The sequence below is a fragment of the Orcinus orca genome, chromosome 1, assembly GCF_937001465.1.
Source record: "Orcinus orca chromosome 1, mOrcOrc1.1, whole genome shotgun sequence".
NCBI classification, from domain to species: Eukaryota; Metazoa; Chordata; class Mammalia; order Artiodactyla; family Delphinidae; genus Orcinus; species Orcinus orca.
In genome coordinates this window covers 170,789,774-170,802,892 of record NC_064559.1, presented here as the reverse complement: position 1 = coordinate 170,802,892, position 13,119 = coordinate 170,789,774, and the positions used below count along the sequence as shown (strand labels likewise).

The window sequence follows — 13,119 nt, the reverse complement described above, 5'->3', positions numbered from 1 at the left end:
GATGGAAAAAAAAAACAAAAAAGAAAAAAATAAACTGTTTGTATGAGTATCAGTACACATACCACCCAGAGGGTGTCACCTCTTAGCTAAGACCGAGGCTAGAAGCACAGCTGATTACCTATTACCACAGCTAGTTATAAGAAGCAGAGATAGAAGAGGAATAGTTCAGTTTTTCCCTTAATTATACCAGGCTTAATGGATTTAGTGAAGTGCATATCCGACGTAGAAGGTTAGAAGAGACCTCAAGGATCATGAGAACAATGTTTCATTTGCTTTTCTTCAAGCTTTTGCCTCTGCTTACAGGGTGAACACTATTTCTGCCCATGCTGCTTCTCCTCACAAAGGAAGTGTTTTAACACTTGTAGCATTTTCTCCCCATTCTAAACCTGCCTCCTCCAGAGAAAAGAAGAGACTATTATAATTATTCACAAGGTCACCTTGTAGTAGGTTAGGTTTCACAGAAGGCAGGGGATGAGACCAGCAGTTTCCTCTTCCATTTCCTATGCCCTAGTGCACTAAATTCCTTTCCACTTTTTATCCTCTGTGGTAAACACCCCTGGATAAGGTTTGCCATGAGCTCTCTAAGCTATGTTTCCTGCTGTGACCAGGTTGGTGAGGCAGGTCTATTGCATCAGTCCTTAAGGCTCTGAAGACCCAGTCATAACTCTTTTTATAGGTCACTTGAGCATGTGGGTCCTAAGATTTAGATCTGGAGTGAAAGGTAAAAGACCTCACTTAGGACTCAAGTCTAAGCCACATGATCCATTTGGTGCTTGTCTGGCTACTAAAGCAGTTTCTTTTTCCAGTCATGGAGCCTCTTTATTTTCTGGTAACATCTGAGGCCCGGAGCAGAGAGGAGTGACCTGCCCTAAGTTAAACAGTGATTCTGTAGGAGAGCTGGGGCTAGAACTCAGATGGGGCTAGGACTCAGATATCTTGACTCACTACTCCTCAATTTCCTTCCACAGTATCCATCAGAAAATATAATACCCTACTCTCACCTAACTCAAGGCTACTGTCACCTGCTTTCCCACCAACGGTTTTCCAAGGACAAAAAAAGGCCATATATTGTAACACCAGTGGTTTACTTAACTATCACAGGAGTCCCAATTAGAATTTACTAATTGAATTTACTAATTGAATTTACTGAATTTACTAATGCTTGCACAAATAGCAACTAATTCAAAGTCAGAATTAAAAGCAACTTCACAACTCAGAAGCCATACAAGAGGACCATATGCTAGACTGCATGACCAGAGCTCAACAATACCCTCACAGAACTCAACAAAATATTAATGGGAACCATCCTCCCAGTATAAAAAGGTCAAAGTTCAAAAGCAAGACTCAATTACTACTTGTAAAAGGGACAGTTACACATAAGGGATACCTTATTTTCTGTCACCCTGCCATAAAAATGAAGACAATCTATATAATTAAAATGGAGCTGGACATTTTTAGCACTTATTAGAATAAGACCAAAGCAAGTTGAAAAGACTGTCTTATTACCAAGACACCCATTCAGTCCTTTTCTAGCAAGGTGATCATTAGTAATACCAAATCCAGAAATACTAAACCTTCTCCATTTATATTTATACATGGCCTGAGGGCTTTGGCACTAGTTATTTCCCTTGCCTAGAATACTATTCATTCTGCTCTTCACTTTAATGGTTCCTCAATCATTCATGTCTCAGTTGAAACAGTACCACTTTCCTGACCTTACAACTTACAGTAGTCACCCAATTACTTCTTATCATATCATTCTATTTCAGTTTTCTGCAAAGCACTTGTTATCATCTGATAATTTTTCTGGTTTATTTGTAGTTTGTTGCCTGTCCCTCCACCCTACCATGTCTACACATATTATATTGTAAACTCCATGAAAGCAGGTACCTTGTTGTCTCGTTTCTCATTGTATCCCTAACACCTAGAACAAGGACCTAACACATTTTAAGACGGTACTCAATCTATATCTAGTAAATGAGTGAATAACTGACATCCTGCATGAATAAATGAGATGGACTCTCCATTTATCTGAAAAACACTTTATGATGAGTTTGACAAATAGCAAAACAGCCAATGGAGAAACTACACATGCATGGATAAAAAATTAAATCCCTCAATTTGTCATGAAACTTTTCATATTCATTACAACAAATGTTTATTAAGGGCCTCTATATAGATGGCACTCTCGTGAACTGAGGGAGATGCTCAGTAAGAATGCTCTTGCTCTTTACAGCTTGGGATCTGGTTGGAGAGAGGACAGCCATATAAGAAATAATACTAGGGAAACTAAGACTCAGAGAAGAAAGATGTTGCCTGAGGCCACAAAACCAGTGTAGGACAGTTATAGGATAAACAGTGTCTCACTATAAAGCCAGAGCTCCTTCCATTACTCCATACTTTGATGAGAAAAATGAAAAGGAACACTGGACAAAAAGGCTAAACTCAGGTCAAGAAGTGGAGATTGCCTAGTTCATTACATTTATGGGACACTTGTAAGATCTTCGGCTCCCCAAGTATCTTATATCTGTTCTGCATGATGCTTGATATCCCTCCATTAGAACTTTACTTCTTACCTTTGGTCTCTCTTAGGAGGCAAACATCCTTAGGCATGTAGCACTTCACAGTATTCATTCCACAAATAGTTCTAAGTACCTACTATATTTCAGGCCCTCTTTTAGCTGTTGAGGATACAACAGTGAACAAAAAAGAAAGCTGCTGATTTCTTACAGCTTTACATTGTGATGAGGGACACAGACAACAAATATGAATATATTACTAATATTACTAATATAATGCATTGTTGTCATAATGTAAGATAAAGGGAGAATGTATAACAGAGGGGCTTTTTTAGCCAGGGGAATCAAGGAAAGCCTATCTGAGGATGTAACATTTGAGTAGAGGCCTGAATAAAGTAAAGGAGTAAGTCAAGTTGATAAGTGGTAGATCATTTAAGGCAGGGGAATAGCAAAGTGCAAATGTCCTGAAGTTGAAGCACACTTAGAATGTTTAAAGAAGAGCAGGGAGGCCAGTGTGGCTGGCAAGATACAAGCCAGAGATGAGAATGATAAAAGATGAAGTTAGAGAGAGTCAGGAACAAGATTATATAAGTCCTTTATATACCTTAGTAAGGAACCTGGATTTTATTCTAAGTGTAAAAACGCAAATGGAGGGGTTTGAGCAGGGGAGAGACATAATCAAGTTATGGTTTTTGGTTCATTTACATCTTAGACCATTTGAATGCTGGGAGAGGTGCCATTTGAAGTAGTGGAATAAGGACAGGGGAAAGAAGAGGTCATTAAATGGTAAGGCTGAGAGAAGGCAAAGAAAAGTTTACCTACTCATTTTTATTATCTATGGTTATAAGTGAGATTTACACACAATTTTTTCTTACATTATCTTTTTCTAATTTTGGTAACAAGATTACATGAACATTAACTTTTTTTTTTAATTTATTAATTTATTTATTTTTGGCTGCGTTGGGTCTTCGTTTCTGTGCGAGGGCTTTCTCTAGTTGTGGCAAGCGGGGGCCACTCTTCATTGTGGCGTGCGGGCCTCTCACTATCACGGCCTCTCTTATTGCGGAGCACAGGCTCCAGACGTGCAGGCTCAGTAGTTGTGGCTCACGGGCCTAGATGCTCCGCGGCATGTGGGATCTTCCCAGACCAGGGCTCAAACCCGTGTCCCCAACATTAGCAGGCAGATTCTCAACCACTGTGCCACCAGGGAAGCCCTACATGAACATTATAAAATAAGATAGGTAGCAGTCTCACTGGGAAGAGTTTGTGTAAAATTTCTTTATGGAAATCCTCTGGGGTGGGGGAGGGTGAAGAAGTGGCATGTGAAATTTTTGACTATAAATTCAATTTCTTTGATGGCTATCATTTTTTCAGGTTACCTATTTCTTGTATTCATTTTAGTACTTGATAGTTTATGCAAAATTTTCCATTTCAACTAAATTTCAGATTTTAATAAGCCATAAAGATATGCTTATTTTATTACTATTCACACACATTTTTGTTTTAAAACAATTTATTAATTTCTTATTTGTTTTGTATTAACTTACTTAATAATTATTTTATTAATCAAATAATCTCTTCTGAATCTGTAGTTAAGTCCCCTTTTTCACACCTAATATTTTTGTGCTTACCCTCGTTTTTTCTTGGCTTGGTTTTTCAAGCAGTTATTACTTGTTGATTACTTCTATCATTAATTACTGCTTTTAAATCTTTCTTTCCTTCTATTTTCTTCAGACTTACTCTACTGTTATTTCTCTATTTTCTTAAGTTGAACATACAATGCAATTGTTTTCTATCTTTCTTACCTTCTAATTAGTGGACTTAATATTACAAATTTCCCTCTAAGTACCACTTTTGCTATATTCAAAGTTTTAATATATAGCACTCTTATTTATGTTCACTTCTGAACAGCTAGTGGTTGCTATCATGATCTCATTTTTACCCATAAATTATTGTGAAGTAAATTATTTGTAGTATCCAAATGTATGGAGAATCTCAGAGATACCTTTTTATTATTACTTCACTTCTAATTTTATTGCATAATGGCCAGAGAATGGGTCAGCATGATAGTGATTCTTTGATACTAGCTTTGTGTTCTAATATGTGGTCAATTTTCATAAGTATTCTATATGTGCTTAATTTGGTTATTCAAATAATAAACAGCCTACAAAGACTTATTGCTTAATTCATTAGTTTCCATAAGACATTTGTATATAATTGTGGTTGAACTATTTCCCCTTGTAATTTTGTCAATTTTTGCTGATTTGTGCACACAAGTTTACAATTGTCATATCTTCTTAGTAAACTGTCCCTCAATATTATTTGCCTTAAATTCAATTTTATGTGATATTAATATTGCCACACTACATTATAAAATTAATATTTGGCTTAAATATCATTTCTTATACCCTTTATTTTCTCTTTTCTGTGTCATTTCTTTAAGAAATATTTCTCTGATAAACAACATATAGCTGACTATTCTTTTTTCTTCTAGAAAAGAAAAAAGAATTTTTCTTTAGTGTTTATCCCCTTAAGTTATAACATTTATACCTAGGTTTATACTTTTCTAATACAGACTAATTTAATCAGTAGCTGTAGCTTTCTTCAAACAAGAACCTAAACAAGCTCTCAATAACTACCCTCTCTCTGCCATCACCTAACCACTACCTCTAATTCAGTTTACCCATCTGCAAAATGTGACAAAGAACACCTATCTATGATTTATTGTGAGGATTTAATCAGATAATATATACATAAAGGGCTTGGCAAAAAGCCTGTCTTCATAAATGATAACTGTTGTGTCACTATCACTTACCAAATACTTTAACTTCATATCCTTATTCTTGTAACTATTACCTATCTTCTACTGCAGTATTATCTATAATTTAAACTTTTCAACAACTATTACTTAACAGCACTGAAATCCAGAATCCAGAAATGTTCTTCACTTGCTCCAATCTTCTATTCTTCTGCCTTTTCTACTATCTCTAAACCTGCCAGGTAACTTCAACACTTAACCCCTGGACTCTACCCTGCCTCCCTGCTATAGACTGAACTGCATGCCCCAACCCTAGAAATCTTATATTGAAGCCCTAACCCCCAATATGGCTGTATCTGTAAACAGTCTTTAGGAAGTAATTAAGATTAAATGAAGTCATAAGGGTGGGGCCCTAATCCAATAGGATTGGTGTCTTTATAAGAAGAGGAAGAGAGACAAGAGGACTCCAGTACTTGCTTGCTCCCTGCCTCCTCTACTTCCCTTCCCCTACTTCCTTTCCCTCCCTCCTTCCCCCCTACCCCCATCCCCCCATATGAGGACACAATAAGAAGGCAGCTGTCTGCAAGCCAGGAAGAGAGCTCTCACTAGAAACTAAATCTCACAGGAACCCTGATTAGGCCTTTCAGCCTCAAGAACTGTGAGAAATAAATGTCTATTGTTTGTCACCCAGTCTATGGTATTTTATCATTGCAGCTTAAGTTTAGATACTCCCATACCCTTTTTGGTTTCACTTTTTCAAATTTTTCCTATTTGCTGTCTCTTCCTCCTCATAATTCTAATAATTCTTCAGTCTCTTGACCCTACTCCTCCCTCAACTTCTCTCTCCCTTCAGAGTTGAATTTTCTGAAAATAACAGTAACTCTAATCCCTCATTTCTCACTTATCCATTAAAATCTACTACAACCTGGTTCTTATTCTCATCTTCCTACCAAAAATAATCTTAATAAATTCATTAACTACTTATAAACCAAACTGATGACCTTTTAAATAATTATCATCCTACTTGGAATACACTGCAACATTTTGTAGCATTGTACATTTGAGACAAAAAATATAGGCAGTAAGTAGTACATATTTTTCTGGATTGTCTCAGTTCTAGACATGTGACTGAATTACATATGGGACACACACCAGTGAAAAGCTCCACTGGCAAGTAGGAAACAGGTGTTTATAAATAGAGACTTGTCATCTATATATGTTTTTGGAAATTGAACTATTGAGAGGAGACATCAGGGAGAATGTACAGTAAGAGGGATTGCTGAAAACAGAATTCTGGGGAACACCAACTTTTAGAGCAGATGAAGAAAAGAGGTGATTACTGGATCAATCAACCTGAGTGGCACACAGGACACCAAAACAGTGTTGGAAATTTTCTTTAAAGAGATGAATTAAGGGGACTTCCCTGGTGGCACAGTGGTTAAGAATCCGCCTGCCAATGCAGGGGACATGGGTTCAAACCCTGGCCCAGGAAGATCCCACATGCCATGGAGCAACTAAGCCCATGAGCCACAACTACTGAGCCTGCGTGCTTAGAGCCTGTGCTCCACAACAAGAGAAGCCACCGCAATGAGAAGCCTGCACACCACAACGAAGAGTAGCCCCTGCTCACTGCAACTAGAGAAAGGAACGAAGACCCGACACAGCCAAAAATAAATAAATTAAATAAATAAATAAATAAATAAATAAATATATAAGCTTATATATACCTTAATGAATAGGTTATAAGCTCCCACAGGACAGAGCTTGTTTTCATCTAGTAGGTAATCAATAAATCTTTGACAGACTGAATTTTTCCTATAATAATATGAAACAGGTATAATTAACAGTCCCCATCCCTTCTGATTTTACCATGATTTACAGTATAACCTGAAGTTGTGCCATAGGGGTACTGCATCACCTTTGAATTAATTAGTGAAATCTGATTTTAAAAGTTTTTAAATGCATTTCAACTGTTATAAAGATTACAATTAAAGAGTTTGCTCTTAAATTCTCAAAAAGCCTGAAATTCTGTTTTCTGAAAAACATTACTTACTTTAAAATAATTCTAAATATAATTCAGTTACAGACACTTATATGGTAATTTTACTGCTCTTAGCTTTAAAAAAAAATGTAAATACAAAATAAGACTCAATTAACAGGCACCCCCTAGTGGCAGTAAAATCAAGTTAAGAAAAAAAAATTTTATAAGACGTGATTTAAGATATAGCTCTCACCAAACCTTGAGAATAATATTGTCAGTAAACAATTTAAAAGCATGTTATTTTATATCTACATTTTACTAAATGATTAATAGTGTACGGTAACTAAAAGTTCATTCACACACCAAAATTTCATTAATATTCTTGAGAACTACAGTAAGTGAAATAATGTATATAAATACCCTTCAACAAGTATATAATGACAATTACAAGATATTTTTAAAAAAATCTCATTATAGAGAACAGCTTCCAAAAAAGAAGGCATCTTTGGAATAAAGCTTTATATATTTGTGTCAAGAAACTGGAAGCTATGGAGGGTCAGATGGAGATTTCAGTATCAGAAGTATTCACTGATGACCTTGAACAATCCACAAAACACTTCTAAACACCTCAATTTCCTAATTTATAAATTAGAGATATCAAAATCAGCCTGTAATCTTGTAGAGTTGTTATAAAAATCAAGTGAGAGTTGAATGAAATAGATTACTATTGGTATTTACTAGCATAAATAATTGTAATAATCATGCTTTGTAATTTGTGATTTCACATATAATGTACCTCTCCTGCTTAATGAATTTTTACAACCACCCTGGCAACTAAAATCAATGCTTCCTATTTTATACATGAAAACTCTAAGACCCTAACCAAGCTGGGAGTGTAATCCAGGATTTTTCTCTCCAGGTCTTGTTATCTATAATTTTATATGACGAGATAGATTATAATCATATTACTTTTCCGATTTGGTCATAATAAATTTTGTTTAGGAGTGATACTGTAATACCAGTGTTGTCTAGTCCATTGAGAGAAGACTGATACTCTATAAAGAAAGAACCTATTATTTGCCATTGCATTGGAATTGGAATGATGGAATCCAGCAACAGGACCTCGCCATAGTTCTGCACTGCAATTAACAGGCAGTTTATTATGCAGTTCCCCTCAGTCTTCCAACATCCACTGACTTGTGTCAGAGAAATAAAAGAATAAAACCAATTAAATATCAAACCAACCACCTAAATAAAATACACCTTTAAACAAAATCCCAAATCTCAGGTGAAGAGAAGACAATTCAGGGAACAGGTCTAGGGTAGAAATATAAATTAGAGATATAAAATTGACAGTGCACACAGATGACACTTAAAAGCCATGACACTGAATTTAGTAATGTGGTCATGAGTGACATTAGCAAGTCCACTAGCAGGTCCCTACTTAGACTGGGCTCAAGAGAAACGGGAGGAAAGGAATTAGAGACAACAAATGTAGACAACTCTTTGGGGGAAGTTTTGTTATCAAAGGGACTAGAGAAATGGAGTGATTGCTGGAAGGGGAGGTGGGATCAAGAGAAAAATGGAAGAAATAACATCACGTTTGAATGTTAATGGTAACACTCTACTAGAGGGAAAAACTGATGATGCAGGGAAGAATTAAAGTGAAGGAAGTCCTTGATTTAGGCCAGAGGGAATATAGAATGTAATCTGAAGCAAACATGGAGGTTTGGTGTTAGATAGGAGATTGGTCATGCCATCTAGAGTAACAGGAGAAAAAGAAGAGTATGTGTATAAGATGCAGGTAAGTAAACAGAGACCAAGTTGGAAGCTTGTGGAAATTCTCTTGTGATTGCCTTCATTTAATCAGTGAAACAAAATAGGAAATGAAGTCATCAGCTGAGGGTGAGAATATGGGAGAGGTGTTTTAAAGGTCTGAGGAAAAGATAAGTGTAAAATGGCCATTTAGGAGAGTGTGGATAAACCAGGTAAATATGCTATCACTGCCTAGCAACATTAGGGGGCTCTCTAAAGATTATGGTCGTGAATTTAAAGATACACCAATCAGCATGATTTTGTTTGTCTCTAGTCACATTTAGCTCCGAGGCACAGAATAGACAGAGTTGTATTTATCCAAGGTACGGATTTTTGTCAAGCAAGATCCATGAAGCAAGAGTTGAGGCTACATGCAAGAAAGTGATTACAATGAATGACCATGGGATATTGCCCACTCTAAGGAAGAAAGAGAGGACATGAAAGAGGTAATGATCATGAAAAGATGGTAGAAACAATGGATTGGAGGCCTGAATAAGGCTGAAGGATTGTTAGGGTTAGGATACTAAAGAAGTGGGCTAGAAAGACGAGACACGATTAGCAGAAAATGGAAGCTTGAAATTAGTATTTAAGAATTGTTTTAATTAAATAACAAGACCACAGGAAGATATGGCTGACGTAGGACGGGAAAAAAGATCACTGTAGAAAATAAGTTCAAGAAACTAAGAGGCCAAGGTGTTAGAAGAATCTTTCCTATTTTTCTCTACCAATTTCAGATCTCTTCTATTCATTTGCCAATTCTCAAATATAACACGAATAATCAGAATTACCTTTTATTTTCTCTTTTTTAGATTATAAATTAGGTTGCAAATTACAATAAGATTTGTATGAATCCACCAATTATAACAAAATTTTGCAAAAACAAATCAATTTGATTCATTATGGAGTTTAGTGCAGAGAAATTTTATGTCTCCCATATTTAATAATATGATGTACTTTATAACTTAATACTAAATTACTTTTGGACTCTATTATATAGTTGTCAAAAATTATTTTTATTTGATAAATACAAAATGAAAATCAGAAATTAAAAATAATTATTACCATTAGCTTATAAAATTCTGTATGGATTTTGTTTTTTTAAATTGTCTCTCATGAAATCAGAATTTAAGATATACATCACACACAAAAAAAGAAAAATAATCTCTAGTTTTATAGAAAGATATATTAACAGGTACCTAAAAGAAACACACCTTGACGTTTTAGTTAGATTTTAATAAAATGTGCCCTAATATAACTTTTTCATCAAATGTGCCCTTTATAACTTTTTCCAGCTTTCAAGCAGGAAAGCTCTAATACCCCTCCTCTCACCAGCCAGATAGACTGTGCTTTGTGTCTTTTATTTGGCTTTGAATTTTTATGTCTTTCTTGTTGTTCCAACATAGGAAAAAGCATTACTGTAACTTGCTAAAAATCCATAAAGCCAACTAGGGTAGATTAGTTTAGTGCTATATAAAGTACTCATTCTCCAATAAACACTGTATTTCAGAAGCACTGTAGGCCCCTGCCTGCCTAGGGACTGAGGAAGTGGCAATCAAACTAAGGTCAGCCACAGGGCAATGAAGAACATTTCCATTAGCCCAGGAAGACATTTTGATAAATCCATTTAATCATGTTACTGGAAAGCAATAGATTATAACAAATGATGTCTCTTACCTACTTGTAATTATGTGGATTATATATTGGATGACAGTGATTACACTCTGTTAACTAACTTAAAAAATAATATCCTCCATGACTAGATACAGAACCCATACCTATAATCTCATCTGGTATTTATATCAACATTACTATAAACACGAGGACTACAAGTACTGTTGGCTGTTTGTAGTAGCATGCAAATACAACTTCCCATTAATATATGATATGAACACAGAAGATAAAGAGCAACCCAAGAAATCTTTAAATTCTTAGCCTAAAACAAACCTTTAACAGACTATCAGATATAATTATATTAGATTTAACTTTTTTCAGTTCAGTGATTTCTACTTTGGTAAAGTGAAATTTAATTTTCTTTTTGCTACTATCCACCTGTGATGGCATGATATATAAGAAATATACATTTGGTTTTCTTCCCCACTTAGAGCTCCTAAAATCTTTGGAATTTTTTAAGTGATAAGAGTGATAAAGGTGAAAAAAGAGAGGTCTCTTTTGTTATTCATAATGAGCCACTTTCAACCACACCTGGGTTTGCTAAACAGATGATGTTTGGAAAACCCCTCTAGAGAGAAGCTGGTTGCCAGGCGAGCCAAGCTCATGATTAGAGGACTGGACCTTTTAGCCTGCACCTCCGCCTCCAGGAAGGAGAGAGGAGCTGGAGGTTGGGTTAATTACTAATAGCCAATGACTCAATTAATCATACCTCTGTGGTGAGCCACCATAAAAAATCCTAGCTGAAGAGCTTTGGAGAGCTTCCAAGTTGGTAAACAACAATGCATTCGTGTCCTGGGAGGGTGGCACACCCCAAACATTACAGGCACTCCTGTGCTCAAGACCCTTCCAGATCTTATCCTATGTATCTCTTCAGCTGGCTGTTCATTTATATCCTTTAAAATATGCTTTATAATAAATTGGTAATAGCAAGTAGAGCATTTTTCTGAGTTCTGTGAGCCATTCTCTCACAAATTACCGAACTCAGAAGGGAGTGGTGGGAACCTCCAATCTATAGCCACTTGGTCAGAAGCACAGGTGACAACACAGACTTGCAACTGGGTCTGATATAGGGGCAGTCTTGTGGGACTGAGCCCTGAACCTGTGAGATCTAATGCTATCTCCAGGTAGATGGTATCAGAATTTAGTTAATTGTAGAACATCCAGCTGGGAATGAAGAACTGCCTCATGGTGATGGTGGTGGGGGGGACCCACACATCTGGTGGCCAGAGGTGTTCTATGGGTAGGGTACCAAAGAAAAACAGGATTTTTTTCCTTCTACTACATTAATAATAAAGGCATTTGGTAGGCGGTGGGGAAAAATTGGACAATATTCAAAGTTTAGGAACACCAAGTTGCATTAAATAAAAAGAGAAAATGTGCAAAAAATGGTGAAAATCTAAGAACAACTTAAACATAGTCCTAGAAGGATACTGTACTCATAAAAATTATTACTCTATCACTACCTTAATCATTCACTTTAGATCAGGTTGCTTCATCAGGCAATAATGTAACATACAATTAAACATCAAAATCATCTGATCATTCTATAAATGTACTGAGTTTCACTGTGAATACTGAAAAAAGAATGAGACCCTCTATTCCAAATAGAGAGAAAATCTTAATAAAAATTTTATATCAGTGTTTCTCAAGCTGTATTCTGCAGAGCCCAAGAACCTTCCTCAAAGCTTTGCTTCTTTAGCCATGGGAGACACTGGAGTTCCAGTTACTCAATCTCTTCCCTCCAACTCCAGTTCTTCCCATTCAGAGAAGTGCCATTTTTGACTCTTTTTTACATAATAGAGTTTTGCTAAAGCTTTTCTTTGTAAAAAGATTCCATCACTAAAATCAAACAAATAAACTACCCAAACCAAATAGTTTGAAACTTTATATAGTTAATAGCTGTTGTTAAGTTAAAGCTTCAACAAGATTTTGATTTGATTTGATAGTTATATACAGTAAAACAACTTAACAATCAAACTTTTTGTTTCAGATTCCCAGGAAAAGTAAATACCTTACCCAGCATGACTAGATGATGAAGGTGGTGGCAAATCTGGTGTAAGAACATAAAGACTGTTGTTTTTTGGCAAGTGTAGTGATTTTAAGACCGTCTGAAAAACAAAAAATAAAAACAAATATAAAATAACTATTGATTGTGCATTTTTAATCTTTTCCTATAATTCTTAGAAAATTATCACTATTGTAGTTTGACTTTGCATCTTTTGACAATTTCCTAAATAGGATAATACAGAAGAACTACTGAATCACAAAAAATCTCTCTCTCATAAATATCATAAGTTAGCATAAATATGAATATTAAAATAAAATACAAATTCTTTAGCTCATGAAACGATACAAATATATAAGAACACAGTTGA

The 13,119-nt window shown here is 35.6% G+C and overlaps 1 protein-coding gene across 3 annotated transcripts in view; it reads right to left on the bottom strand.

Annotated features, from left to right (window-relative positions):
- Positions 1-13,119, bottom strand: part of FAF1 (Fas associated factor 1) — a 490,154-nt gene that overhangs the window by 241,723 nt on the left and 235,312 nt on the right. For all 3 annotated transcript variants that reach the window (XM_049700116.1, XM_033435552.2, XM_012534460.3), the window contains one exon: positions 12,761-12,852. In XM_049700116.1, the coding sequence (XP_049556073.1) occupies positions 12,761-12,852 (92 nt within the window). The remainder of the gene's footprint in view (positions 1-12,760; positions 12,853-13,119) is intronic.